This window comes from Crotalus tigris, unplaced genomic scaffold, assembly GCF_016545835.1.
Source record: "Crotalus tigris isolate CLP2741 ecotype Arizona unplaced genomic scaffold, ASM1654583v1 scf7180000024401.5802323, whole genome shotgun sequence".
NCBI lineage: Eukaryota > Metazoa > Chordata > Lepidosauria > Squamata > Viperidae > Crotalus > Crotalus tigris.
In genome coordinates, this window is record NW_024100569.1 from 3753538 (window position 1) to 3779136 (window position 25599).

At 35.2% G+C, this 25599-nt stretch overlaps 1 protein-coding gene across 1 annotated transcript in view; it reads left to right on the plus strand.

Moving 5' to 3' along the window:
- CFAP47 (cilia and flagella associated protein 47) overlaps nt 1-25599 on the plus strand; it is a 184418-nt gene that overhangs the window by 6216 nt on the left and 152603 nt on the right. Inside the window, exons 3-16 of the mRNA XM_039329589.1 lie at nt 371-603; nt 1535-1727; nt 4507-4717; nt 5040-5192; nt 7701-7884; nt 9909-10005; nt 10981-11197; nt 14735-14979; nt 15981-16111; nt 20593-20715; nt 20856-20987; nt 21768-21845; nt 22521-22659; nt 24302-24396. Of these exons, the coding sequence (XP_039185523.1) occupies nt 371-603; nt 1535-1727; nt 4507-4717; nt 5040-5192; nt 7701-7884; nt 9909-10005; nt 10981-11197; nt 14735-14979; nt 15981-16111; nt 20593-20715; nt 20856-20987; nt 21768-21845; nt 22521-22659; nt 24302-24396 (2231 nt within the window). The remainder of the gene's footprint in view (nt 1-370; nt 604-1534; nt 1728-4506; nt 4718-5039; nt 5193-7700; nt 7885-9908; nt 10006-10980; nt 11198-14734; nt 14980-15980; nt 16112-20592; nt 20716-20855; nt 20988-21767; nt 21846-22520; nt 22660-24301; nt 24397-25599) is intronic.

The following is a 25599-nucleotide window of genomic DNA, read 5'->3' on the forward strand; positions in this document are numbered from 1 at the left end:
GGAGAAGGGCCTAATGCCGGGAAAGATTGAGGGCAGTAGAAGAACGGGACGACAGAGAATGAGATGGCTGGATGGAGTCACTGAAGCAGTAGGTATGAACTTAAATGGACTCCAGAAGATGGTAGAGGACAGGAAGACCTGGAGGAACATTGTCCATGGGGTCGCGATGGGTCGGACGCGACTTCGCAATTAACAACAACAACAACTGTTCTTTGTAGAACATATTTTTGTTGTTATTATCTATAAGTTTTTTTGGGTGCATTAGAGAACAATATTTATATTTGTAATGCATCATTTGCTCCTTTATAGCAGTATATCTTATGAATACTTACTGGTATACTGTTACTCTCCATCTCAATGTCTTTTTCAGGGAATCCCCACTGTGTTGAATTAGGATTGATAGGCTCAGGACTTCCAGTCATGTTGACATTCACCCCAGGACCAGTTGTCAGTTTCAAAGATTGTTACGTTGGTGAACACACAGATCTTGTTTGCACGCTCCAAAATGAAAGTGATGGTCTTCCAGTGACATTTGTTTTTCATAAGATTGCACATTATAATATTTGCCCTGAAAAGGGAAAAATAAAAGGAAAGTCTGCAAAGGTATTAGCATATTTTCTTTCATTCTTTATACACTATATATTTAATTTTTAAGATATTTCATGTTAGAGTGTTGCATTACATAATATTTAGGGCAGAGAAGGTAGCAGAAAGCTATAGATGATGTTTGGAGATGAAAGAACTGCTACTTTTCTGTACTTTTTTTTTTTCAAACATGGCAAAGAAGAGAATGTAACAATCTCACATATCACCACTTTCCATTCTTAGCATTAAATCTTTTTTCTCTTCTTCAGTTTTTGGTTAAACTACATTAGCCATTTTATTGCTTCCATTTGCTGCTTCTCTCATTATTGTTCACATTATTTTAACTGTAAATCATTTTCTCCTATGTAGTATTACTATTATTTTCTTTATATTTATCTCTTAGATACTTCATCAATTACAAGTTTATACTCAATTCTAAATTATGTTTTCTTGTCTTGCATCTTCCTTATTTCCTCTTTTCTTTCTATCCTGCTCAGCTGTATTTTGCTGGTGTTCATTCACATCCTCATTTTTTCTTCAGCTGCTAAGTGGAATGCTCTCTTCTTCTTTTCTTTCCTGGTGAGATTCACTTTTTTAGAATATTTTATTATATAAGCAACATGTACCTAATTCCTAATTTACTTCTCTCATTTTATTTTATCATTATTTGTTTGGCACCCTCAATTTCTCTCTTTCATTATCCATTTGTATATTTAAATGTTATGTCTATTTTGTATGTGAATGAGAACATAATATATCATTCAATTCTGTTGCATCATTTCAATTAGACAATTTTTATGATTTTATTTTTTAAATATAAGGAACAAATGAAATTAAAGTTTTAAGTAAATAAGAGTAAGCATAATGTAACAAATTGAACTTTTTATAACTTGTATTAGCGTTTGGTTTCCTTTTCCTATGCTTAATACTTTTATCCTTTTATTTTCAGGATGTGATATTTTCATTTATCCCACGACATATAGGAACCTTCACAGTGAGGCAGAAAGTAGATATTATAGGACCAGTACCAAAGAAAGATGACTTTCGGGTTTTAGAGATGAAACCATTTCATCAAATACATTTAGTTTTTTCTGGCCTCTGCAAGTCGGTATCCACTAATGTTGTGCTGAAAAGCAACCCTGGTATGTTATTAATTAAAAAGTGCTAAGTTTTTACTGAGTTAGAAATATGTTTCTTTCTGAGAAACAATTTAGCCATTTTCCCAAGATAGAAGTGATCTATTTATCACTTGAAATGGTAGAATTTAGACATGCTGTCCTTGTGAAGAAGTAACTGATTTAAATGCATTATTAATTTTGAAAATTGTCTGGAGGTCCATGCTGCTTAACATAAATCTCTTTTGAAATGAATTTTAGTTTTCAGTTAAGCTTATTTGTAAGCATTGATTTCATTCCTCTGTGACTAATATTCCTTTTAAGATAAGTAGGATACCATATATCTCGAAGATTCTAAATAGATCATGGAAAGATGGGAAAGTCTGGACAAGCTAGCTGTTTTTCCTGTGATTTTTTAAAAAAACTAAATAGAAAATTTTAATGTCTCAATTACATTTCTAAACACGTGGATTTAATTTCCTATGTGGGTGGGAATTGTTGATTTTAATTTTAGCCTTTTACTTTCTCTTTTACAATTTATAATAAGCTTAGCACTTAGACTTATATACCGGTTCATAGTGCTTTACAGTCCTCTTTAAGTGGTTTACAGAGTCAGCATATTGCCCCCAACAATCTTGGTCCTCATTTTAACGACCTCAGAAGAATGGAAGCCTGAGTCAATCTTGAGCCAGTCAGGATCGAACTCCTGGCAGTGAGCAGTGAATTAGCTTACAATACTGCATTCTAACCACTGCACCACATGTCTGTAATCTGCTATTATAATCTGCTTTTTGTGTGTGAGGGATTGGATATGAAAAATATGCCATGATGTTTTCTTTCCATTTGAAATCTACGAGAACAGCTAGTTCAATTTTCTTCAGATTAAATTTAAAAAAGATGTGTTATTTACCTAAAAGTGATAAGTGTTAAAACCCCTAGTTATTTAGAAAAAAGATATATGGGAAATGGAAAGGCCAGATGCCTTTTTCATCTTCCAGGAAACTGTTTGCTTCTACCCTTTCTGGCCCCAGGAAAAACCTTGCTGCCTTGAAGATATATATATATAGCAAACTATTATAAGTTAGCATAAATTGGTTGGAAGTTAATTTGAGAGGGAGGTGTACTCAAGCTACAATTTTGTTCATAGAAATCAAAGGTGTTAACTTATATGGACACTGTTAAATATTCTTCTCCTGGTTTTGGAGCTCTCTAAAGTTATGTTTTCCAGTAAAGGATGATTGTGATTGTCCTAAGTTAGTGTCATATCAGATCATTCAAATCAACACTTACTGGGGCAAAAATAATAATGTAATATTAAACAATATGACAAGTCTGTAAGTTACAGATAGTTTTTAACTTAACATCTGTAATTGACCCCAAAACTACCAATTTTACAATCGTTTCTGTGGGAGTCATTAAGCCAAAACAGTGATTGTTAAGTGAACCTGTTTTAGCCAATTGATTTTTTTTTTTTGCTGAAAAACGGAAATAAATATTGCTTTTCAACAAAAAATATCAATTGTGGTCATGTGACTATGAGATGCTGCAAATGGCTGTAAATGCAGCCCGGTTGCCAAGCATCCAAAATGTGTTTGTGTGATCACGGGGAAGGGGCGTTGGAGTCACAAAATCAGGTCCTAAGTATTTTTTGAAGGGTCCAATGTAACTTTGAATGATTGTTAAGTGATAGGTCGTAAGTTGAGAACTACCTGTACTCTTTTGGAATGGAAAACTAGGATTGCTAGAGCGTTTTGGAATTTCAGATTTCTAACCGCAGTTCAGAGGAGCTCTACTCCATGTACACGGTTTCCTGAAAGTCTCCCCTGGATTGTTCAAGGCATGCAATGCTGATTTTGCATTAAAAAAAATATTTTACTTAAATGTCAAGCTGAATAGCTGTGGGTATATGGAGCATTACTAGTAAGCTAATAAATGAGTAACTCAGATTATTCAGGTACTTATAATGTGTAGAATGCGTGCGGATGCTTTCGATTCTAATTGGTGACAAGCAGAAACCATAGCTGGTTTCCTATATTTCAAAATGATGTTCCTTATTTCCATAGTTCTTTTTTAGTACAAGAATACCTTTTTTATATAGTTCCTGATATTTGTTTGGAAGTGAGCTATAATTTAGTCCTGGAGCTTAATATTTTATAAGGAAAAGTGCATTTTGCAACAGGATCTTCACAACCTTTAGTTAGTGTACTCAACTAAAAAAATACTAGCTCTTTGGGATATTTTTGTAATTATTGAATGACTTCAGTTAATTTTTATTTTTTATTTTGATTTATTTATTAGTATCTGCTCTCACCTTATCTGTGAAAAGATTGAAGCCTTTGATCATTATAGAAATATAACATATGAACAGATACACACGCACAGAATGATTTAATTAAATCTCTTTTTGGTGTTTTATATTTGCCTGGTTTTAGGAATAAGAAATGGAATTAATTTATGCATAAATTCTGAAACATATTACCATAAAATAGAAATCAAATATGTGATACTAACTAGTATATTTTGAAATTTAAGTTGTGTGTAATATCTTAGTTTAGCTCTTTGAATGATGCAGTTTATTTATTTATTTTCTTTGTGTTTGTTTTCTTCAATCAGTTTTACTGAAACTCATTTTAGATTTTAAAAGGCTCCGTCTGAAAATTGTTACATTATAAGAGGTTAGGTGTGGATATGATCCTTAATTGAATAAAATGTTACTGTGAATTTAATATTGTAGAATTTGTGGGAATAAAGTACATTAATTTATTTTTTTGTTTTCTTGTCCTTTTTATTTAAATCCTGACCCAAGGTTTAACACCATTGATTTCCAATGCTACGGGGATATTTATAGCTAACAAGGGGGATCAACTGAGTGATGTTGCACCAGTAGCATTACTTAAATCAGATAAGACACAATTACATGCTCACCGGATTAATAGGAACTTAAGCAATGTACTAGTAGCTCTTCCCAATGATCGTCCAGCCAGCATAAGACCCGCTGAGTTACATAAGGATTACAGGTAATATAAATAATGATGATCTTAAGACAGATTATGTTTATTATTTTATATGATTGTTTTGCCATAATGAATATTACATTTATACTGGAAATTATTTTCTTCTGTAAGTGATTATTATTTGTCCAGAAGTATGTGTGCTGTTAATATTTTCTTAAAACAAATTCCAATTATGTTGTCCTTACTTTTGTGCTCGCCAGATGAAATGATTAGTGGAATAATAGGATATAAAAATATATAGTAAAAGCAATAATATTTTGATTCTTCAATGTATATTTAAATATTACATGTACTGATGAAGTTGTATGTCATTGTTCTGACTTAGGACTATTTTCACAAAAGTTCCCAGATATTGTTATATAGATCCAGAGTTCTCTTACACAGTATATGAAGAACTGGAAAAGCAAATGAATAAAGACTACTATGCAGACTACATTCACAATTTAAGAAAAGTCCGTTTAAATAAAAAAGAAGCTCAGTAAGTTGCTTCTAGATGAAATACCCAAATCTATAATACTGATTATATATCTTTACTTATTCTAATGTCTTTAAATCTCTACTTATTCTACTAAGCCTTTGGAAAACAATACTTCAAAGAATATGGAGGCAGAAACAGCCTGCATATTTTAAAAGTAACTGTGCCTTTTCCTGAAATAATTTATACAAGGTTTCTCAACTGGACTTCTGTGAAACCCTAAGGTTTCATAAAAATCATCAGATGTTTCCCAGGAGATCTTGATTTATTTTTAGAAAGCAGAGACCAAACACAAATCCTATAAACTCCAACATGGGGTTGGCCTGCTAGATGGGGGGTGGGGAATTGCTGAGGAAAAAAGACAAGTAGCGGATGCAGCCTTTTTGCAAGTGCAGTGGCTGGGAGAGCACTGACTCAGCGTAGGAGATCCAGGACTAGGCTAGCCTGGGCACCAATGGTAGCAAGTGCCACCACGAAGGGGGGGGAGGGGAAGGAGGCAAGGGAAGAGGAAGAGAAAATGGTGGTGGAGGCTTTGGCATTAGATTTCAGGAGAGGTTGAAGAGTCCAAATACAATGGTACCTTGATACTCATCATTAATTGGTTCTGGGAGGTGCAGTAAGTACCAAAAACCAGTACCAAACAGATTTTTCCCATAAGGAATAATGTAGTGCAGGGGTGTCAAACTCAATTTCATTGAGGGCCACATCAGCATTGCGGTTGCCCTCGGGGGGCCAGGTGGGTGTGGCTTACTGGGTGGGTGTGGATGGAGTGGGTGTGGCCTACTGGGTGGGCATGGCCAGCTCTACATCGTTCGCGTCAAGAGTGCCTGTGGGTGCCTGGGCAGGAGTGGGACAGATCTGAGAGTCTCTGGCAGAAGGGGGTGGGACTGGGACATTCCTCACAAAGGGTGACACCTCCCCAGCATGCATCCAGGGGGCTGGGTGGACACGGCAGGGGCTGGTTCCTTGCTGTTTCTAGGCGGCTTTGTGGAGCTAAGTCTGAATGTGTTTCAGCATAGATGGCCACCACAAAATTGTACATTGGCTCCTGGCCGGCCTGGGCCAGGGCCAAAGCCGTGGCGGCCATTCCCTCACTGTTTCCAGGATGGCTTCGTGGGCCACATAAAACCACTTCGTGGGCCGCATCTGGCCCCCGGGCCTTGTGTTTGACATGTCTGATGTAGTGAGTTACAAGTCAGCTGACATCAACAAGTTCTAGTTTGTTCGTTGAGTATTGAACAAACAATGAGTACTAGGACAAAATTTTTGTGTCAAAATGCATTGAGCACCAAAGTTTGTGAGTTTCAAAGCAGTTGAGTATTAAGGGGACGGTATTGGAAGTTGCAAGATATATCCCCCTTCTAGTTTTGTAATGGGGTCTTTGGGACAAGGAAGGGTAAATTAGATTTGGGGAACAAGCTTCATGAAATGAATTTAATAATTTTATAACTTCTGGTCTATATTTGAGCCTGTATATGCAGGAATTCCCTATTGCATGAAAAATGTTTCAAGGGCTCCTCCAGGCTTAAAAGGTTGAGAAAGGCTGATTCAGCAGCTACAATGGGAAAAGATAAGACTGCTTCAAAGAAGCTGCAGATGGCTGATCCCAAATATTCCAAATTTTGGGGTATTATTCAAAATTATTTCAAAAAGACTTTGAAGTTCTGTTTTCTGATCAATTTTTGTAAAATGTTTCTTAAATGCTGAAATAATTCTGTGTAGCTGAATATTAGAATATAGAACTCTATGTACATTCCAGCTTTACTTGCTTTATCCAGGTATCAGTTCTGATCCTAACTACTTACAAATTGATTTCACATTTGTGGTGTCACATTAAGCTGTATTAGAATTTTAAACATGTTGTGCTGTTAATACATAGAATTGTAAAATACAAATTAAATAAGCGAGGGAATGTCTATTTAAATATCCACCAAATCAGTAGTTTAAAAATCCTCAGATTCCTGCTGTATCAGAATTGATTGTTGTGAACTGAAATAACTGTCTCTCATTACTTTTGAAATGCTTGCTATTACATAGGGTTTAGACTTCTGGAGGACTCACATGATTATTTGTTATTATAAACGAGGCAAGAAAACATTGGTTCAGTGGTCTTGATAAAGATTTCAAACAGGTGTACCTGGCAGTTCTGAGGCTGATGAGCCAAAGAGGAAGAAAATGCCACTGGTTTGGAGTGGCCTAATTTGGAGATTTCACTGAAAGGACATAGGGTAGCAATGACATTGTTAAGAGAATTTTACTTTCATAATCACTTTATAGAAAGTTGCCTTTGGAAAATAAGCAATAATTGCTTTTGAAGAAAAAGTTGAAAGGTAGCTGGGGAAACTGGATATCAATCAGAAGTTTGAATAACAGTTTGGCAAGACATTTTTTTGTAAGAAAATGCATTCAGTTAATAAAATCCAGCAAATAAGTTAAATCAAAGTTTTGCAAAACTGTGTAATATATGGGCTAGATAGTTGAATGACATTTTTCTTTATTCTGACACAATAGGATCTTCAAAATGCTTAATAATCCTGTGGACATAGGATTAAAGCCAGCATCAGGGCTAAAATCCCCTATGCTCAGAATTTTAAAGCATGATAACATGGAGAAAGAAACTGCTTGTGTAAACAGAAATAGCCTGTTAACTAGTAAACAGCTAGGAAAAATTGAATCTAGATCTATACAAAAAGAGGTATGTTTACTATTGATGATTATAGTCTATCTTTTAGCGTCTCATAATATACTTGATTTACACTGTTTATCCCTGCTCTGTTAACTGTTTAAAGTACTTTTCATATTCTTTGTATTTACTTTTCATATTCTGTGTATTTGCTCTGAAGTCCCATTAAAACTAATAGGATTTATTCCTAGAAAAGAATAAATTATTTGCAGTCTATTGCATCGACCTGAAACCCCTTTCTCCAAAATCTAGTACCTTCTAGTAAATGTGCTCATGCAAGGTTCTTCTCTATATTCAGTGACAGCCAATGAGAGTCTGAGCTTTAGTCAACATTCAGGAGGGAGAGTTTGTCATAATCCGATACACCAATCCTCCCTCTCCTGGATAGGTAAACTCTTCATTTTTTTTAAGAACTAGAAGCAGAAACCTGGGGAAGCTGTGTGATATGATTGAGTGAAGGAGCAAGCTACTATTGATTCCTCCAATGTCTGATTAAAATGAATTACCAGGGAAATGGCATTTTCAGTTAGCAGAGCCTATAGCACTGGGGAAAAGTTTTAGTTAGAAACAGTACTGTTATATTTATAACACTCTGTTTTGCTATAATCTACGTAGAGACGTTTGTATTGGAGAGGGGGTGTTATAAAAATTATAAAATAAACTTGAAATGTCAAGTTTGTTTTACCATACTTGAGATTGGCAGGAATATATTAGATTTATTTGGAATATTTTTGTAGTCTATGTTATACTGTAGCATTGCATCTTTCACAAAGGAGATTGTACCATTTGTAGTGAACCAGTGCCATCCTGTGGCCAACTATTATATATTACTAAATTAGGGCATCTCTATAATTCATTTTCTGCAGTTTGGCATGTGGATATTTAAAATTAAAATATTTTTTTAACCTCCCCTCTTTTAAATAAGCTTTGATTTTTTTAGAAACCTTGTGAGTTATTTTATCTCTTAGAGGGAGAAAGGGGGCTCAAACCTCTAGTCATATGCCTATACTCCATAGGTTCAGGAAATTATAATGTAGCAATTATTTCAATTTTTGTACCACATTTACTTTTTTATTTGCCAGGAGGGCACCATATCTGTCTTTCTCATGGGCTGAGGATAGCAGGAGAATGCCAGGTGAAAGCAGTTGAAGAAGTTGCTGTCCAATAGTTAGACTAAGGAATGTATGTTTATACATTGATTCGTAGTAATTGCAGACATAGTTTTTTCTACATGACACATTTATCTTGATCCAGTATTGTTTTTATTAATTTTAATATTAATAAATTGAGGTGTATGTGTGAAGGAGAGGTATTAAAGTAAATGAGTATTACATGGGAACAGATAGCCCCTTCTCTAAATAAAAATAGGATAACAACTTATGGATTGAATTTAAGAAGATGAAGAATGTGGATTCATTGTAGGAATGCAAAAATAAAGGTGAACAGGAGGAGATTGTTGGCATGAGAAACTAAATAGGAATGCTTACAAAACTAATATATTCCTGAGCAAGAGCACACTATTTGAGCAGGGCCTGTTGTTTATCTGTGAGAAAGCAATGAGCCTGAATACCAATCACTTGCTTCACAGCTTTTACCCATCAACGACCTAATGATTTCTCAGAATTGCTAGAACAAGTAGCTGTTTGGCTCTGTTGTTGTTGCTTTTTGCAAAGGAGGTAATCCATGAAACCTTGAAGAGTTGTTTCTCCAGTGGAAAATTGGCTCTTAGGAGATGGTGGAGCTTGCAATCCTGGGTACCTCTTTAGTGGGGATGACATTTCTTTAAGGGAGGTAGTGAGTCTTCAACAGTTCTTGGAAATGGGAAAAAAACAGTGAAGGCAGGAACTCTGTCAGCCTGCCAGATTTTCTGAAGCATTTTAATTTAGGAGTCACAAAAGCACAATTTTTTTGAATTCAGTCTTTAGGACTTTCATATATCATCAGACAAGAAAATAGGTGCAATACTTTTGTATCTAAACAAATTAAGCTCTTTTAATAATGTGTGGTGTGGTGTTGGCTTTTTTTTTTTTTAATAGGTGAATGGTTGTCTTAATCCCGAACCATTGTCTCAGCAAGAAATTGAAGATTGCAGTCTAGTTTTGACACCAAAACAGCTTCACAAAATAGTCATTGGTAAGATAGTGATTTGCTAAAACATATTTTCCTACCTTAAATTATCAACTATTATATAGATGAATGGAAAATTGGAGAGAGATAGAATAATTCTAGAAGAGCATAGAGATTAAATGCTCCTGAGATTATTGCTCTCTTTTTCTCTCAAACCAACTTTGACCAGTTGATTTGTGGAAACCATTCTTGATCATATGTACAATAGTATTTGGGTATGTTTGCCAAAAAAGAATTACATTTTCCTCTTAACTTGTACAAGCTGAACTTTTGTTTGAGCAAATCTATTGTCATTAATCCCTTATCTGCAGAATGAGAAAGGAAAACCACAATTGCAATTGTATTATCATGTTTTCAGTTTTTAAAAATGTAATTTTCAAAATAGTTATAATAAATTCAATAAAATATAGGAATATATAAATCCTCTGAAACACTACAAAATAATAGACCACCACAAATAGTAAACAGACAATAGCTGAAAAGTTAATAAAAAAGCCAATACTATAACTAAGCTAAATAAATATTTTAATTAAATTAAATATTTTTAACTTCCATACAAACACTTCACAGTAAGGACATGTTTAAAATCTGTGGGAAATTTATATCACTAGCTGGGCCTCATTACAGGGAATACCCCTCTACTACAACTGAGTGAATATAAATAATGTGGTAGTCAGTAGTGCATCCTGTCGTAGAAAGCTTGAATAAATGAACTAGTTATAAAACTATATAAAAACTCTTTGAAAATGTCTTAGTAGTTAACTGACAGATGGTACTGTATAATTAGGGGTTTCACTGAATAACCTAAATACATATTTTGCCTTGGATGTGGTCCTTGCACAGCTTGAAGGGGAGTTCTAACACAAGTGTGTAGTCTGAAAAATGAATTGTATATGGAATATTGTACATATATAGGTGTGTGCTATGATTTATGAGTATATTCCCTTTATAAAACTATTATGCCTTTTCTATTCCTTCCAGGTCCTTCCACTATTGACTTTGGAGAAGTCTGTGTGCATTCTACAACTATCAGAAAAATGCATATCATAAACAACCTACCTGTGCATATATGGATACAAATAGAAATGAAAAGTGAAGAACTGCAACGGACTAATTCTTTGTCGCATGTCATAACACCTTTTATGAAAACTTGTATTCCTGTGGTGTTTGAGAGGGACACATTAGGCAACTTTAAAAAGTAAAACTAATTTCTTTATATAATAATTTGGTAGTCGAGAAATAATTCTTCAGTAATAACACTCTGAGATGAAAGGCAGATAGGATTCTTGTTGGAAAGGAGTTGTAAAAAATAATTAAAAATTAAGTATTCTTTTGTAAGGAGATTTCATATATGTTGTCCTAACCAAATTAAATTGTAAGAATTATGTTTAGAGAGTGTATGAGCTTAGCACAGTGGTGGCGAACCTATGGCACGCGTGCCAGAGGCGGCACTCAGAGCCCTCTCTGTGGGCACGTGCACCATGTCCTGGAGATGGCAACCGTCCATCTTCAACTAGCTGCCCACTAACTCACTGAGCTCCCATGTGGCCGAATGCATCCCAGCATGGCTGGTTTCCCTCCCTTCCCCCATCCCATCCCTCCTGGCTCGCATGCTCTCCTTTTCCTGGACACGACCCACTGCATTGCCTTCTCAGCTGTCGGCCAGCTGTCCAGCTCAGAGGCAGCTTCTCTGAACTGCTGGCGGTGGGCTGTGGAACCCCAGAGTGCGCCAGTTGAGGGGCAGCAGGCTGTGGCTGTTGACGGACATTGTCGGTCCCCACGCACTTGCTGCCCCGGCCCCTGCCTCGCCTTGCCCTGCGGCAATGGCACCTCTGCTCTGCCTTGCCTCAACCTGCAGGATGAGCCTCCTGCCCACCGCCCCACCTGCCAGAGACCCGCTAGATCTACCCTAACCCTGTCCGGGCCCCATAAGTGTCCCTCCCCATAAGCAACATCAAGGTGACTATGCCCACCTTGGCCACACCCACCCAGTCTGCCATGACCACAGCCATGACCACCCAGTGGGCCACGCCAACCCGGCACCTGGCGATAAATAAGTGGGCTTTGGGTTGCAGTTGGGCACTCGGGCTCTAAAAGGTTTGCCATCACGGGCTTAGCAAGTCTAAGTCAATTTCAATATTCCTAAATTAAATATAATCAATGGCACAGTTTTACCATTGGTGCTGCTTGATGGCATGGTAATAATAATATTTCCATCTGTCAGTTACAAAAGGATACACTGCTTGGATCTGCACATATATCAGTGATGGCGAACTTTTAGAGACCAAGTGCCCAAACTGCAACCCAAAACCCACTTATGTATCGTCGGGTGCTGGGTGGGTGTGGCCCATTGGCTGGGTGTCGCCAAATGGGGGTGTGACCCATTGGGTGGGCATGGTTGCAGTGGTAACGGCAGACTGGGTGGGACTAAAAAGTTCAATCAATCAATTCCAACTTTGTGAGATTTTTTTTCCCCCGCAAGAAGTTGAAATTGACTGATTGATTGAACCTTTTTTTTTTGCACACGGCAGCGGAGGCCTAAAGCGAAAAGGTTTTATAAAACCCAGCTGAAGGACTAGGACTGGGGCGATGGCGCACGTGCCCACAGAAAGGGCTCTGAGTGCCGCCTCTGGCACCCATGCCATAGGTCCGCCATTACAATATCCAAGGTTCTTGAGAGGAGCCCAGTGTGCTTGAAAACCTGAAAACCCACCAGCTAAAGAACTGGTAGCTAAATAAAATATAGGTAGCATGTAACATACAAAGTTAGTCTAAAATCTATAAAAGCTAAAGCAAATCTAAAGTTTTCTCTAACTATAGAAACCTACTGCTGCCTATTGTCTATAAATGTTTTATGCTTTTGGATAGTTTCTGAGCAGAATTTTGCCATTAAGTTGGAATGTTAGGTAAGCCATCCTTCAGTAGAAAATGAGGGCCGAATTTTGTAGCTTTCCCATCCAATTTCTTATGGAGTGGAATCATTTTCCATCTGCAGGCTTGCTCATAAATAGAAAAGTTTAGAAGGGTGTTTGCTATAGATTCTATTTCTCTTTATCTGTAAGATCAGACTCTTTCAAAATAAGAAGTCTTGTGATATTTGTCCTCTGTTGCTGCAGAAGGATATAAATTAATGTGTACACTAACATTTGTGTTTATAAAAGGTTAAATTATATAGATATTTAATAGGAAGTCCTGGAGAGACTTTCTGAGACTTTTGACAAATCTTTGTAGGATTCTTTTTTGGCTATCCTTAATTTGACTATATTAACAGCATCTTCACAGCTTATGTGATGTAGAAATTCAAATGAGAATCTATATGTCTAACTTTTCCCCCCAGTTTAATTGCCAAGTTTCTTTGTACTTATCTAGTAATAACAGATTAATAAGACACTAACGTGGGTTAACTATTCTTAACCAGGCTTGAGATTTAACATTAAACATTTCTGTTTCTAGCCTTAATGTTGTATTGAACACACCTATATTGGCTTTGGTGCACCTATAATGGCCTTAAGGAAGATGGCATGATAATTATGTTTTCTTAGCAAGTGTTTGGCTATGTGTAATTGCACCAGCAACAATAAGGGACCTCAATATCACAATAAGCATACATAAATTGAGGAAAAATAATTATCTGTTCCAACTCTAAAACTGTAAGCACAATTGAAAAAAAAATGCAATTATAAAGCAAAATCAAATTCTAAAGTTAAAATTTTTAAACATGTGCTATATTCAGACACTATGCTAGAATTTGACTTCCTTTTTATGACATTAAACAAGGTATCTTATAATAATTTATATATTGAAAAAATACTCAATTGGTTTTTAAAGGGATCAATGTAAATTTTTTTTTATAAATGTCAAAAATTGTCAGAAATTTTCAAGATGCTGCAAATATCATCTTTATCAAAAACAAGGACAAATTTAAATTTGAACTCAGGCTTCCTTTGTGTGTGTGTGTGTGTGTGTGTGTGTGTAGGAGAGAGATAATGAATTATTTGCACTCGCACCTTGTCAAAATGAGCAATCTCCCACCTTGTCAAAATAGAATTGCTAATTCCAGGTGAAATTAGTGTTAAAGCTGCTTCTCCAATCCAAAAATGTACTATATGTGGGTGCAGTATGTAGGTGTGCATGTATACCTGCCAAAAGCCACACTCCAAAGAAATGCAGAGTCAAGACAAATGAATTTATATTAATTTAATAGACTATTTAAATTACTAATTTAAAATAATTGCCTTTAAAATAAGATATTCCACTTTCAAAATTAATTTCCATCTACATAAACTAACCATACTTTCTCTCAGGCAGAGCACACTCATATATCCAGAAATACCGATCGATTTTCCTTTCTACTTCTAGCAAAAATAATAACAAGACAAGGGAGAAGTGGGGTAAGAGAGGGAGTAACTGCAATGGGAAAGGAAAAGAAAATTGGATCTGACTTGGCTAGAAATGTGATGAAGCAAAGAGACTGCTGAGTAAGAAAAGAATTTTGCCCTGTGACTACGTGGATCTTCTGTTGGGTTTCTTTGGCAACACAGGAAATTGATTTATCTTCTTTCAAAGGTTTCTTTTCTTTTACAGTCCAGCCTGCAGCCCTGGGATTTTCCAGTGGTCTTATCCTGAGTAGCACTTTTTCCCTCAGCTCAGTCAGCTACAGCTAGGAGCTTCTATATTATTGCATATATGATACCTTAAATGAAGCATCTGATGAAGAATTTTTTTTGTGTTACAGGTCTTTCGTGTATTCAATAAACCAACACCATGTTGGACATATTTTAGTGATAGCAAAAATTGTGCCAGTTGCTTTGGAGCTATCTACGAGGGAATTGACTTTAAATCCTGCTTTTAGCTTTCTAGCAAAAACTGGATTTAGAACAACAGTTACTCTATATAATAAAAAAAACTACCCTGCACAATTTACTTGGAAGCCTGTCATCACGGATAACACAATGGGATTTTCCATCTGTCCAGAAAAGGGTGATGCATAATGTGCTTTTTTTTTTCAATCAAACAGCAATTTTCAATCAAATATATAATGAGAGAATATTAATTTAAACCTGAGGGGACAAATCACATGTAGCTAGCTTTTCTTGAAAACACACTGGTAATAATTTTGTTGTTCAAAATATTTATAGTTATTCAAGGTTGGTTATGTTTCATCACTTTCTTAGCCAGCCTAGCTGCTATGCATGGTCCATGTTTATTGCAACCTAATCTCTTAAATTATTATATTAAAACCTTTTTGGAGAAGAATTGATCCCTGGTTTTTGAACACTTATATTATTGATGCTGTACTAGCTAATAGCAGTTCTATTGCACAGTTTATATCAAAACTAAGAGTTATTGAAGTTATTCACTTATTGAAACAATTTATCAATAGATTAAACAACTTTATGTGTAACATCAATATTTCTTAATAATGTTTCCATGTGTTGGATTGGTAAAAAATATGGAGAATTGTAAATGAAGACAAATGAAGAATGGCTTATAACATAATATAAAAGAACCACCCTAATCTGGATACATGATTTTGTGTTGTTGTCTTGTAATGTTTAGTTGTCTAATTGTATATTATGTCAATGATTAGCAATCATGTTTTTATAAATATATTCTCCCTGTTTATGTATGCTGAACTTTGAGTAGGAAAGGGAAATCATTGTTTTTCAGTACTCACCTGAATTAAAATTAGATCTTCCATATGGCAGGGTTTTTTTAGGGATGGCATGGAAATAGGAAATAGCACTACTGGCTGCAAACAAACCTACACTAGATAATTATTTGAAATTCAGTAAATTAATTTTGGGATATTTCAGATTAATTAAAAATACAGCTGTAATTAATATGGACAACTTTATCAAGTAATTCTGTGAAATGACTGAATATTGCAATGCATTAAAATTAGTTTTCAAATTACTATTCATCTTTCATAATAGTTATATTTTTAACAGCTGTAATGTTTTCTCTCCTTTTATATTTAGGTATAGTAGAAGCAAGCAAAGATCTAGAATGTGAAGTTGTTTGGCATCCAAGTTTCTCTTCTTCAGCAACTGGAGAATTTGATTTGTGTGTGCATGAAGGAAAAACACTTAGATTAAAATGTTTTGCAAAGGTATTAGTATATTTTTTTGCCTACATAGTTAGCATTTCTTTTATTTGTAATAATGATACCTATGTGTGTAATATGTAAAATTCTAAAGAAATAAAAAATGCCAGTACATTGAGTAAATGTTAAAGAAACATTCTCTCTTCACTAAATTCAAAGCTATCAGGAGAAATGTTTGCCACAGTGGTACTTATATGTACCGATAGTCCTCAACTTAACATTTGTTCATATAATGATGATTCAAAGTTATGATGGCCTTGGAAAAAGTGATTTATGACCTCACCTTAAAGTTATGACCATTGCATCATCCCGGGAGACACAAGATCATAATTTGGCCACTTGGCAACTGACTTGCATTTAAGACCAGTTATAGTATCCTGTGGTCGCACAATTGTGATTTGCAATATTCCCAGCCATTTTCTGTCAGGCTGCAAAAACCATATTGTGATTCTTCTGAACAAATTTCTTTATTGTTCCTCGTCTAAAGACAGAAACTTGCCAAACTAAAGCAGATTACCAGTAACATAAAGCATATACTCTGGGAACTATCAGGGAGGATCTGGCTTTACCTTCTTTGTTTCACATAAACCGTCTGAACAAAGTTGTCTCTTGCTCTTCTGGAATGGACTCCTTCCTCCTGGGAATCCAGACTACATGTCATCACAATTTCCAACAAACATTCAGTTGGGGAAGTCTGAATTTGCTTGGCAACCATGACATTCAGTTAAAAACTGCAGTAAAAATGGTCATAAAATTGGGTTAGGTCACATGATGATTTGTTTAACGGTCACACTGCTTAGCAACTGAAATTCCAATCCCAACTGTGATCCTAACTTATGATCACAGTTGGGATTGGAATTTCAGTTGCTAAGCGATGTGAACATTAAACAAGTCATGTGACCTAACCCAATTTTATGACCATTTTTACTGCAGTTTTTAATTACCTGTATGCTAGCATAGAGATAAGTAATATTGAAAGAGGTGCTTTGCAATAATCAGAGTACAAATGTACTACTCTTTAAATAATTACAATAACTATCTTTTTCCAGGTGTACATAACTGCTTAGTAAGCTGCTACATATGCACATTCATGCATAGCCAGTTTATTTAATTTCCTTAGCAACAAAATAATACCGCCTCAATAGTAGTAACTGTGAGGGATCTCACAATAATAATCAAATTTATCATGTTTAAGTGATTTTCTGCTAGATCCATTTCACAGTAGTAACTGTGAAAAGTATCTAGTGGACAATCACTTACAGTAAATATGAGTTATTACAGTTATTACAGTAAATATTAACAGAGGGATGGAATCAAGATCACATAAAGTACCACTTTATAATGCTTTGGTAAGATCATGCTTGGACTACTGCATCCAGATTTGGTTGTCACAGTGTAAAAAAAATGTTGAGACTTTAGAAAGAGTACAGAGAAGAGCAACAAAAATAATTAGGGGACTGGAGGCTAAAACATATAAAGAACAGTTGTTGGAATTGTGTATGTCTAGTTTAATGAAAAAAAGGACCCGGGATGACCTAATAGCCGTGTTCCAATATCTAAGGGACTGCCATAAAGAAGAGGGCATCAAGTATTTTTCAAAGCAACAGAAGGCAGGACAAGAAACAAAGGATGGAGACTAATCAAGAAGAGAACCAATCAAGAACTAAGAAGAAGTGTCCTGACAATTTCTTAGAACAATTAATCAGTGGAACAACTTGCCTCCAGAAGTTGTGAATGCTCCAACACTAGAGTTTTTAAAGAAGAGATTGGACAACCATTTGTCTGAAATGGTATAGTATTTCCTGCTTGAGCAGTGGGTTGGACTAGAAGATCTCCAAGGTCCCTTCTAATTCTGCTATTCTGTTAATGCTGATCCACTAACAAACAGTCAGAAATACTTTCCAAAGCAGTTGCCTGAGGCTGAATAAAATGTTGACTCTTGTTCCATTTTTTTTTGTCCAACATTTTTATTTGCCCACCAGTAAATTTTGGGCAGCAATCAATTGCATCTGCTTATTTCAACTGTCTTACATTTTCCCCCACCAAATGAGTTATGGTTAGGGTTATCGATTAATGTTGACAGTTACCTCTATGAATATATGTTATGACAAATAACTTATATTGTGTAATCTGCTGTAATCACAATAACATCACACCAATCAATGATATTCATGGCAGACAAACACTTTTTGGATATGAGATTTTAACACTAGTGGTGGGCAAATAAATATTGTCTATTCAATGCTTAAAAGAGATGCTTAATATGAATCCTCATATATTGCTAAGAACCTCTTCCAAAGGATGTTCAAGTTCTAGTAAATAAGGCAAAATCATGATAAGGATTAAGATAGGCACAGTAGAATCTGATTTTGATAGGATTAGAACTGGTTGATTAGCCTATGGATAGGGAACTATTTTATCAACAAAATTCATAGACATTCTACTACTTTAAGGACATTGGCCAGTTCAGTTCTGCTGAATGTGCCTCTTTAGAGAGTTCTTGTGCCTTAATGGATTGCTGTCTGGATTTGAGTTTGATCTCTTTGATGTGAGTGGTAAATTTAAGGTATCTGTTAAATGAATACTTACTTTTGGGCTAGAAGCACAGCATTTTCACTAACAGAAATGTAATGCATTCCCCAATTTCTGAGATCAAGCTGTTTCATTTCAGAAGGTGAAATTTCAGACAGCAGCTGAGGTTTCACTGATAGCTGCTGACCTATCACGAGGAAGGAGCAACTATCCCCACCTATTTTTATTCTCTGATGATAGTAATAGGTTTGGGCCCACATAATAGAATTGAAGTGGACTGTCCAGATAGAATTAGTCATCTTGCAAGACAGAAAGTAAAGAAATAAGGATAGAAGGACATTCTGTTATATTTATAATTTTAGTTCTTGCTTTGTACTACAGATATTTATTCAGTCCTTTTTCACACCAACAATTTTAATTTCTAAAATGATCTGTAGAAATATTTCACATTTTGACACTAATATGGAAAACCCTAGTTTCATTGGATTTTCTCTAATATACAGTATATAGCTTGATACTGGTCAGCTTTTTTTCTAAACAGCATACTTTTTTTGTCCTGTTATTCTACTAATCCATCAGTTTTCTTTTCCATATGCAACTAAGAATCAATTTCTCTCATGGATTTTTCCTTCTGAAAATAAACACTGATAGCAGTGTTCCAAATCTCAGGGGTTGCCACAAAGAAGAGGGAATCAAGCTATTCTCCAAAGCACCTGAAGGCAGGCCAAGAAGCAGTCTAGAACTAAGGAGAAAATTCCTGACAGAACAATTAATCACTGGAACAACCTGCCTCCAGAAGCTGTGAATGCTCCCACACTGGAAGTTTTTAAGAAGAGACTGGACAGCCATTTGTCTGAAATGGTATAGGGTTTCCTGCCTGAGCAGGGGGTTGGATTAGAAGACCTCCAAGGTCCCTCCCAACTCCATTACTACTACTACTACTACTACTACTACTACTACTACTACTACTACTACTATCCTTAAAGGAATAAAATTCCAAAGAGAAGAAGAAAACAACAATCTACTCTTTCTGGTTATCCTTATTAGCAGAGGAAATTATGTGTGTGTGTGCGTGTGTATATGTATATGTATATGTATGTATGTTTCACATTTCTTAACTGCCTATCTTTCTCGGAAATGAGGGCAAATTAGAAACACAAGTCTATCTTAAAACATCCTCACTACTGAGGGCTCTATTACCCAAATAACAACCCAGCTTCCCACAAGAAGAATTATGTAAGAACATTATTCAGAAAGGCACAAACATACTCTAGCAACCCCAATACATCAGAAAAAGAAAACAGACTAGCTATATAGTATCTTCCAGCAAAATGGATACCCAAATACTCAACCCACTACAATCGATCCAACGCTATTTATTCATGTTGCCTTTTCATTCTTTTGAAGCATAATGTCTGAGGGATAGTGCAGTATATAGCATCTCAAAAGAATGAGACATATTCCTTGATTGTTTTTAGAAAAAAACCACAATTGTTTCAAAGGATATTTGGTTCATAATGTTGCTGAATTCAATGCCAAAAAGTTTTTAAAAAGCTGTAGAAAAGTTTATGGCTTTATTTTTGTTAATTAACACCTGGATTGTTTTAAGTTTTGCCAGTTTACCATACAGTAAATGAATGATTTGTCAATGCCTTTGTCACTGTTGGCGGTTCTGCATTAGAAGTAAAAAATGTATTAATAGAAATTAATTTTTTTACTATTGATTTACTGGCAATGATTAAACATATTTTTAAGAATGCTAGGATGTGTTTAATGGTTTTATATATTTATAATGCAATTAAGATATGCTTCTGTTTTTATAATTTTAATTTCTCAAAAAGAAAACAAAATTTTACATTGTTTCTGTAGTGTACTCACATTATTGTGAAGTGAAAGAAAATTTGTCTGCAGAAAAATAGACATTTGATACATTTTTTCCTTTTTCACAATATTAGCTTGGCTCTACCAGTGTTCAGTTTAAGGAACAAAGGATTACAGTTAATAATGCTCCTCTCCATTTAACCACTTGCAAAACAGCTATTCTTCGAAATTTGGGACATAACCATGCGTATTTCCAGGTAAGGTATATTCACAATCGATATTGGGGTGTATATATCTAGCTTTACCAGGGATACTCCAGCATGTTTGGTGATAGAATACTTCTAAGATAGTGGGAAAAAAAGGACTTTTATAATACTGTACTTGCTTTTATTGGCAGGTCCTTGATGTCAATCCAGTTCCTGGAATGATTATAACTCCTTTTCAGGGTGTAATTCCTGTGGGAGGCTGTACTGAAATTAAAATTTATTTCAGACCCAATGCATTAATGAAATTTGACAGCAGAGTAGAGGTATTTGATTTGTTCAAAAGCTTTTATTAACTTGGATAATAAATATAGTTTTCAAAATATATGCATATTTTATTGTTTTATTCTGTGAAACTTGTGATTAACCATGTTTAGTTGAATTTCTATAGCAACATAAAATGTATATTAATATTCTGTTTGCTGAAGGGATAAAGTGGCAGCAGACATATTGGTTGATTTTTGCTTTTGTGAGATTCAGTTGAAACTTCTCATACTACAGTGGTACTTCAGTATTCAAGTACTTCAAAACTTGTCAAATTTGGTACTCGACGCATTTTGATGAGAAAATGTTGTCCTGATATGCATGGATTCTTTGGCATTTGGCACATTGTAAAAGGAAGAGGGGGATGGCCACGGAGGGTGGGCAGGAAATTGGCCATGCTGGGAAGGTTGCTGCAAAAGGAAGGGTGGGAAGGCTGTAGATGTTGGCAGGAAGTTGGCCATGCTGGCAAGGTCACGGACATAGGAAAAGAGACAGACAGAAAGTTTTTCCTTGCTAAAACAAAGGGTCACGAGGTAAGTCACTTAGCTTATTTGGCACTTGTAATTTTAGTATTCATTGTGCCTTCCAGAACCAATTAATGTCGAATACCGAGATACCATTGCACTTTTGAAGCAAGGACTTGAACACAGAAAGGAAATTGAATACTACAAAGTTGACAATGAAGAATCTTAGCAGGAAATGCAAAGAATACGTAAATAAAGTAGAAATGAAACTGAAAATGAGAAATTAGGAAATCACTGTTTTTCCCTCTTGTTATTTAGATAGCAATACGCAATGCAAAATCTTTGGAACTTAGGATTGGTGGATCTGTAGAGGTTCCTGACATATATATCAGTGTGGTAAATATGTAACATTTTGTGCATCCTTTAGGTTCTAAGATTTATAGTACTGAATATTATGCATTTATTCATAAGAAAGTCTCCATTTTAATGAAAGATATGATAAGATTTAAAATGCTGTGTGGTGCTAAATGCTCTATGTGTGTAGGCGTGTCCTCAATCTCAAATATGTTTACCTGAGATAATGTTATTACAGAAATCAATATTTTTGCTCTGTCAAATAATAACACATCCCTTTCATAAAAAAGCAGTAGCTGATAACTCCAAAGACTTAATTATTCACATTCTGTTTCTAGAATGTTTATTAGGTCCTGAGCATGTTTAAAATTGTTACTTCTTAGCTCATGGCAAACTATTCTTTAAGATAATTACACATCTTTGTCATGATCTTTATGGTGATGCAAATTCTTTGGAACAGTTTTTGTAATATGCAGGACAGTATATGAGGCACCTGCCTTCAAATTATTAAAGCAGATTTATTGTTTTTCCATATTGATGTAGCTGTTTCATAAGCTGTCCCATAATAATGCCACATATTCACAACAATAATATTGTTATATCTCCATATGCATGTAGACATCCTATCTGTACAGCTTCTTCAACAGAATTGTTTGTAATTTTGTTTCTTATCATTACCTTGGTCACTCAAATGATTATTTATTGTTTTCTTTAAAGTGCTCTTTTATCTTCCCTGGTGTTTATGTTGATTCTACTCAAGAAATTCCATTTTCTATTGAGAACAAAGGAAAGTCATATGCTAAAGTGACAATAGATTTGTCTGAACATGATGACTTTACTCTACATTTTCAGCCAGGTATTTCTTAATTTAAAATTGTAATTGTCTAGAAAAATCTTTTTTGTTTTTTTTAAAAGGAAAGGCTGTTATATTTATCTTAAAATCTAAACTTTTAGAATGAATTAAATATTTTCTATTTAAATACAGACATGTATGTATTTATTCAGAGAGTTCCATTTAGTAATTCTATTAAAACTTTCTGTGATAAATGAGATGAAGATTAGTTGTAAGCCTGCACATATTCTTTTGATGTTCCTACATCCTATAATAAAGTAATATCAACCTGAAAACTATATAGGATATATATTTGTGTAAAAATATGGAAACCATCTCCAGCACCTTCCTCCAAAAGTGAAAACTGGATAAAAATTATCCAGAATGGTTCAGTTTGGGGGGGGGGGAGGGATGGGAGGAAGCTAAAATAGATGTGGCTGAGTTTATAGCTGCCAGAACTCTGTCCAGGCTCCAACTCTTCACTTTATCAGGAACAAACTCAGTCATTTCCACAGGATTTGCTTCTAAGCTAAATTCCAATTTAGTGTGAATCTGATCAACTTCCTCCCTTAGATTGCTAGCTTATTCCTTACAATGACCTTGTTGATGAACCTCTGAACTATCCCCTCCCAGGAGGGCTTGGGTTATCTAAAACAAGGCTGCTAGACAGCTAGTTATTATGTAGATAGTAAGAGCCAGGTATATTGACATTTGATTGCCATTATCACCAAGGGATAAGCCCTAATAATGGCTCTAACTCATGTTAGGTAAAATTTGCTCCAGTTGTTTCTTTAACCAATTTATCTCTCTCAGCTCCTATAAAAGAAGGATAATTCTGGGATTCCCGAGAAAGGAAAGGCTTCTTGGACAAAATCTGATTCAGACACCAACTTTTTAGTGGTTGAGGCCACTGTGGTTTCAGTTGGATCATGTAGCATACCCTCATAAGCAACTCTGTTTGCTTTAGAACTCAACTGGGTCCATCTGTTACTTAATAAATATGACTGATACTCATATATTGAGGTCTGGTCTCTAATCAGTTTCAGATAATTGTTACTTAATGCATGTGCCAAAGGGGTGGCAGCTTATCTTCTTCTCTTAGCTATTCACCAAAAAAGCCACTCCATGAGGAATTTGAAGAGGACAGTCGGGATTAAAGATGAATGTTAAGATAGAAATATATGTTATTTTAGAACAAGTATTGTATATAAAACTTAGATTTATATGTAGAGATGAAGAATTGATTGTAAAAAATGGAATAATCTGATAAGAATGTATATACTGGAATTTCATGTTAAATCCGATGTTTGTTTTTAATTGTATTATAAATAAAATTTGTTAAAAAAAAAAAAAAGAAAGCCACTCCATGTTCACTACATCGGTTTTACTGGGAGTAAGATGCAAGGGGAATGTGGGCAATGCTAGGGTCCATGAGTGTGACTGGGAGATCACTGCAACCAGATCTTCTTAAATCTTTGAATGCTAATGCTATCTGCAGACTGTGACAAGCTCTTGTTTGTACTATTGGATATAATTGCTACCTGCAGATTGCTTATAGCTTTTTGCGTTCACCATAAGCAGGATTTAAATATATAGAATAGAAATATACTATTATAAAATTGAAAGTACAAATAATTGATAAAATTATTTTTATATTTTCTGATAGATATGTATAATACATCAGAGGCCTCTCGAGTATATCGTATGACTATAGAAGCCAATACTATTATGGAATGTTCTCTGAATTTCACACCAAAAGAAGTAAGTTTATGTTATAGTGAATATTAATCTATTTATATTGTTTTAAAATGTTATTTCCCATCTTCCCTGCCCAAGTTCTTTTAGGCTGCCTCATCATGGCAGTGTGTGTGTGTGTGTGTGTGTGTGTGTGTGTGTGTATGTGTATGGTGGGGGTAGTGGGAGGGGTGCTCCTGGGAGGGATGAGTGAGGATATGCCAAGATTATATATTCCCACTAGAGTTACCCACCATGTAAAGATCATCCCACCTGCTCAGCTAAAGTAAATAGGCACCCATATTGTCCAGCAGCAGTATAGGAAAATAATGGAGTGACAATTGCAAAGTTGTCAATTATTGTATGGGAGAAAGGGAAAGTAAACCACACCTATATTTTTTATCAATAAAACCACATGGATAGAAAATATAAAATGATTAATGATATTACACAACATCTGTAAAGACATTGAAGTTGGAACCAAACAAGGAAATACAAGGAAAGTCTTTTAAAAGATTTCTGAATTCAAGTTCCAATCTTGAATTGGGCATACTAAAGAAATCCAGTGGACAGGTCATAACCAATTTAAAGGTTATCAAACAAAAATAGAAATAGTATATTGAAATACTATATAATAGAAATATCAACATTTAAGATTCCTTAAAAGATATTTCTACATGAACCTCTGGTACTAGATGATGAAGTTAGATCAGCATCCTGATCATTAACCAAATCAAAGGGCTACAGGAATCAATGGAATACCCACTGATATACAGCAGCCAAAAGAACAAGGTTGGTTAAGGTTTGGTTAAAGTTCCAGTCAAACTATGCCAGCAAATCTGGAGAATGACACAGTGGGCACAGATTGGAAGAGATGAGTCTACATTCCAGTATGTAATAAAGGAGTGTGCAAATGAAGCATTCGGGTCCAACTGACCCCTTTTCATGTCTGCATTTATTGTATCTTGCATCTTTGCTTCGGCCTTCCATGTGGTCACTTGCCATCTATATTAAAGTGGAAGGAAAAGCAGACAATGGCATGGAGTGCTGCTCGTAGAACACGCCCATATCACTATTTTTAAAATGTATGTATGTATAAGAACTCATTATTTCTAAGAACTCAATATTCAGGATTTATCTATTTGATAACCTAGTGTCATTTCTTCATACATTAGTAGCTCATCTCTTCGCCCCACAGTAAACTCTGTTATCAAGTTTCATCAGTAGAAT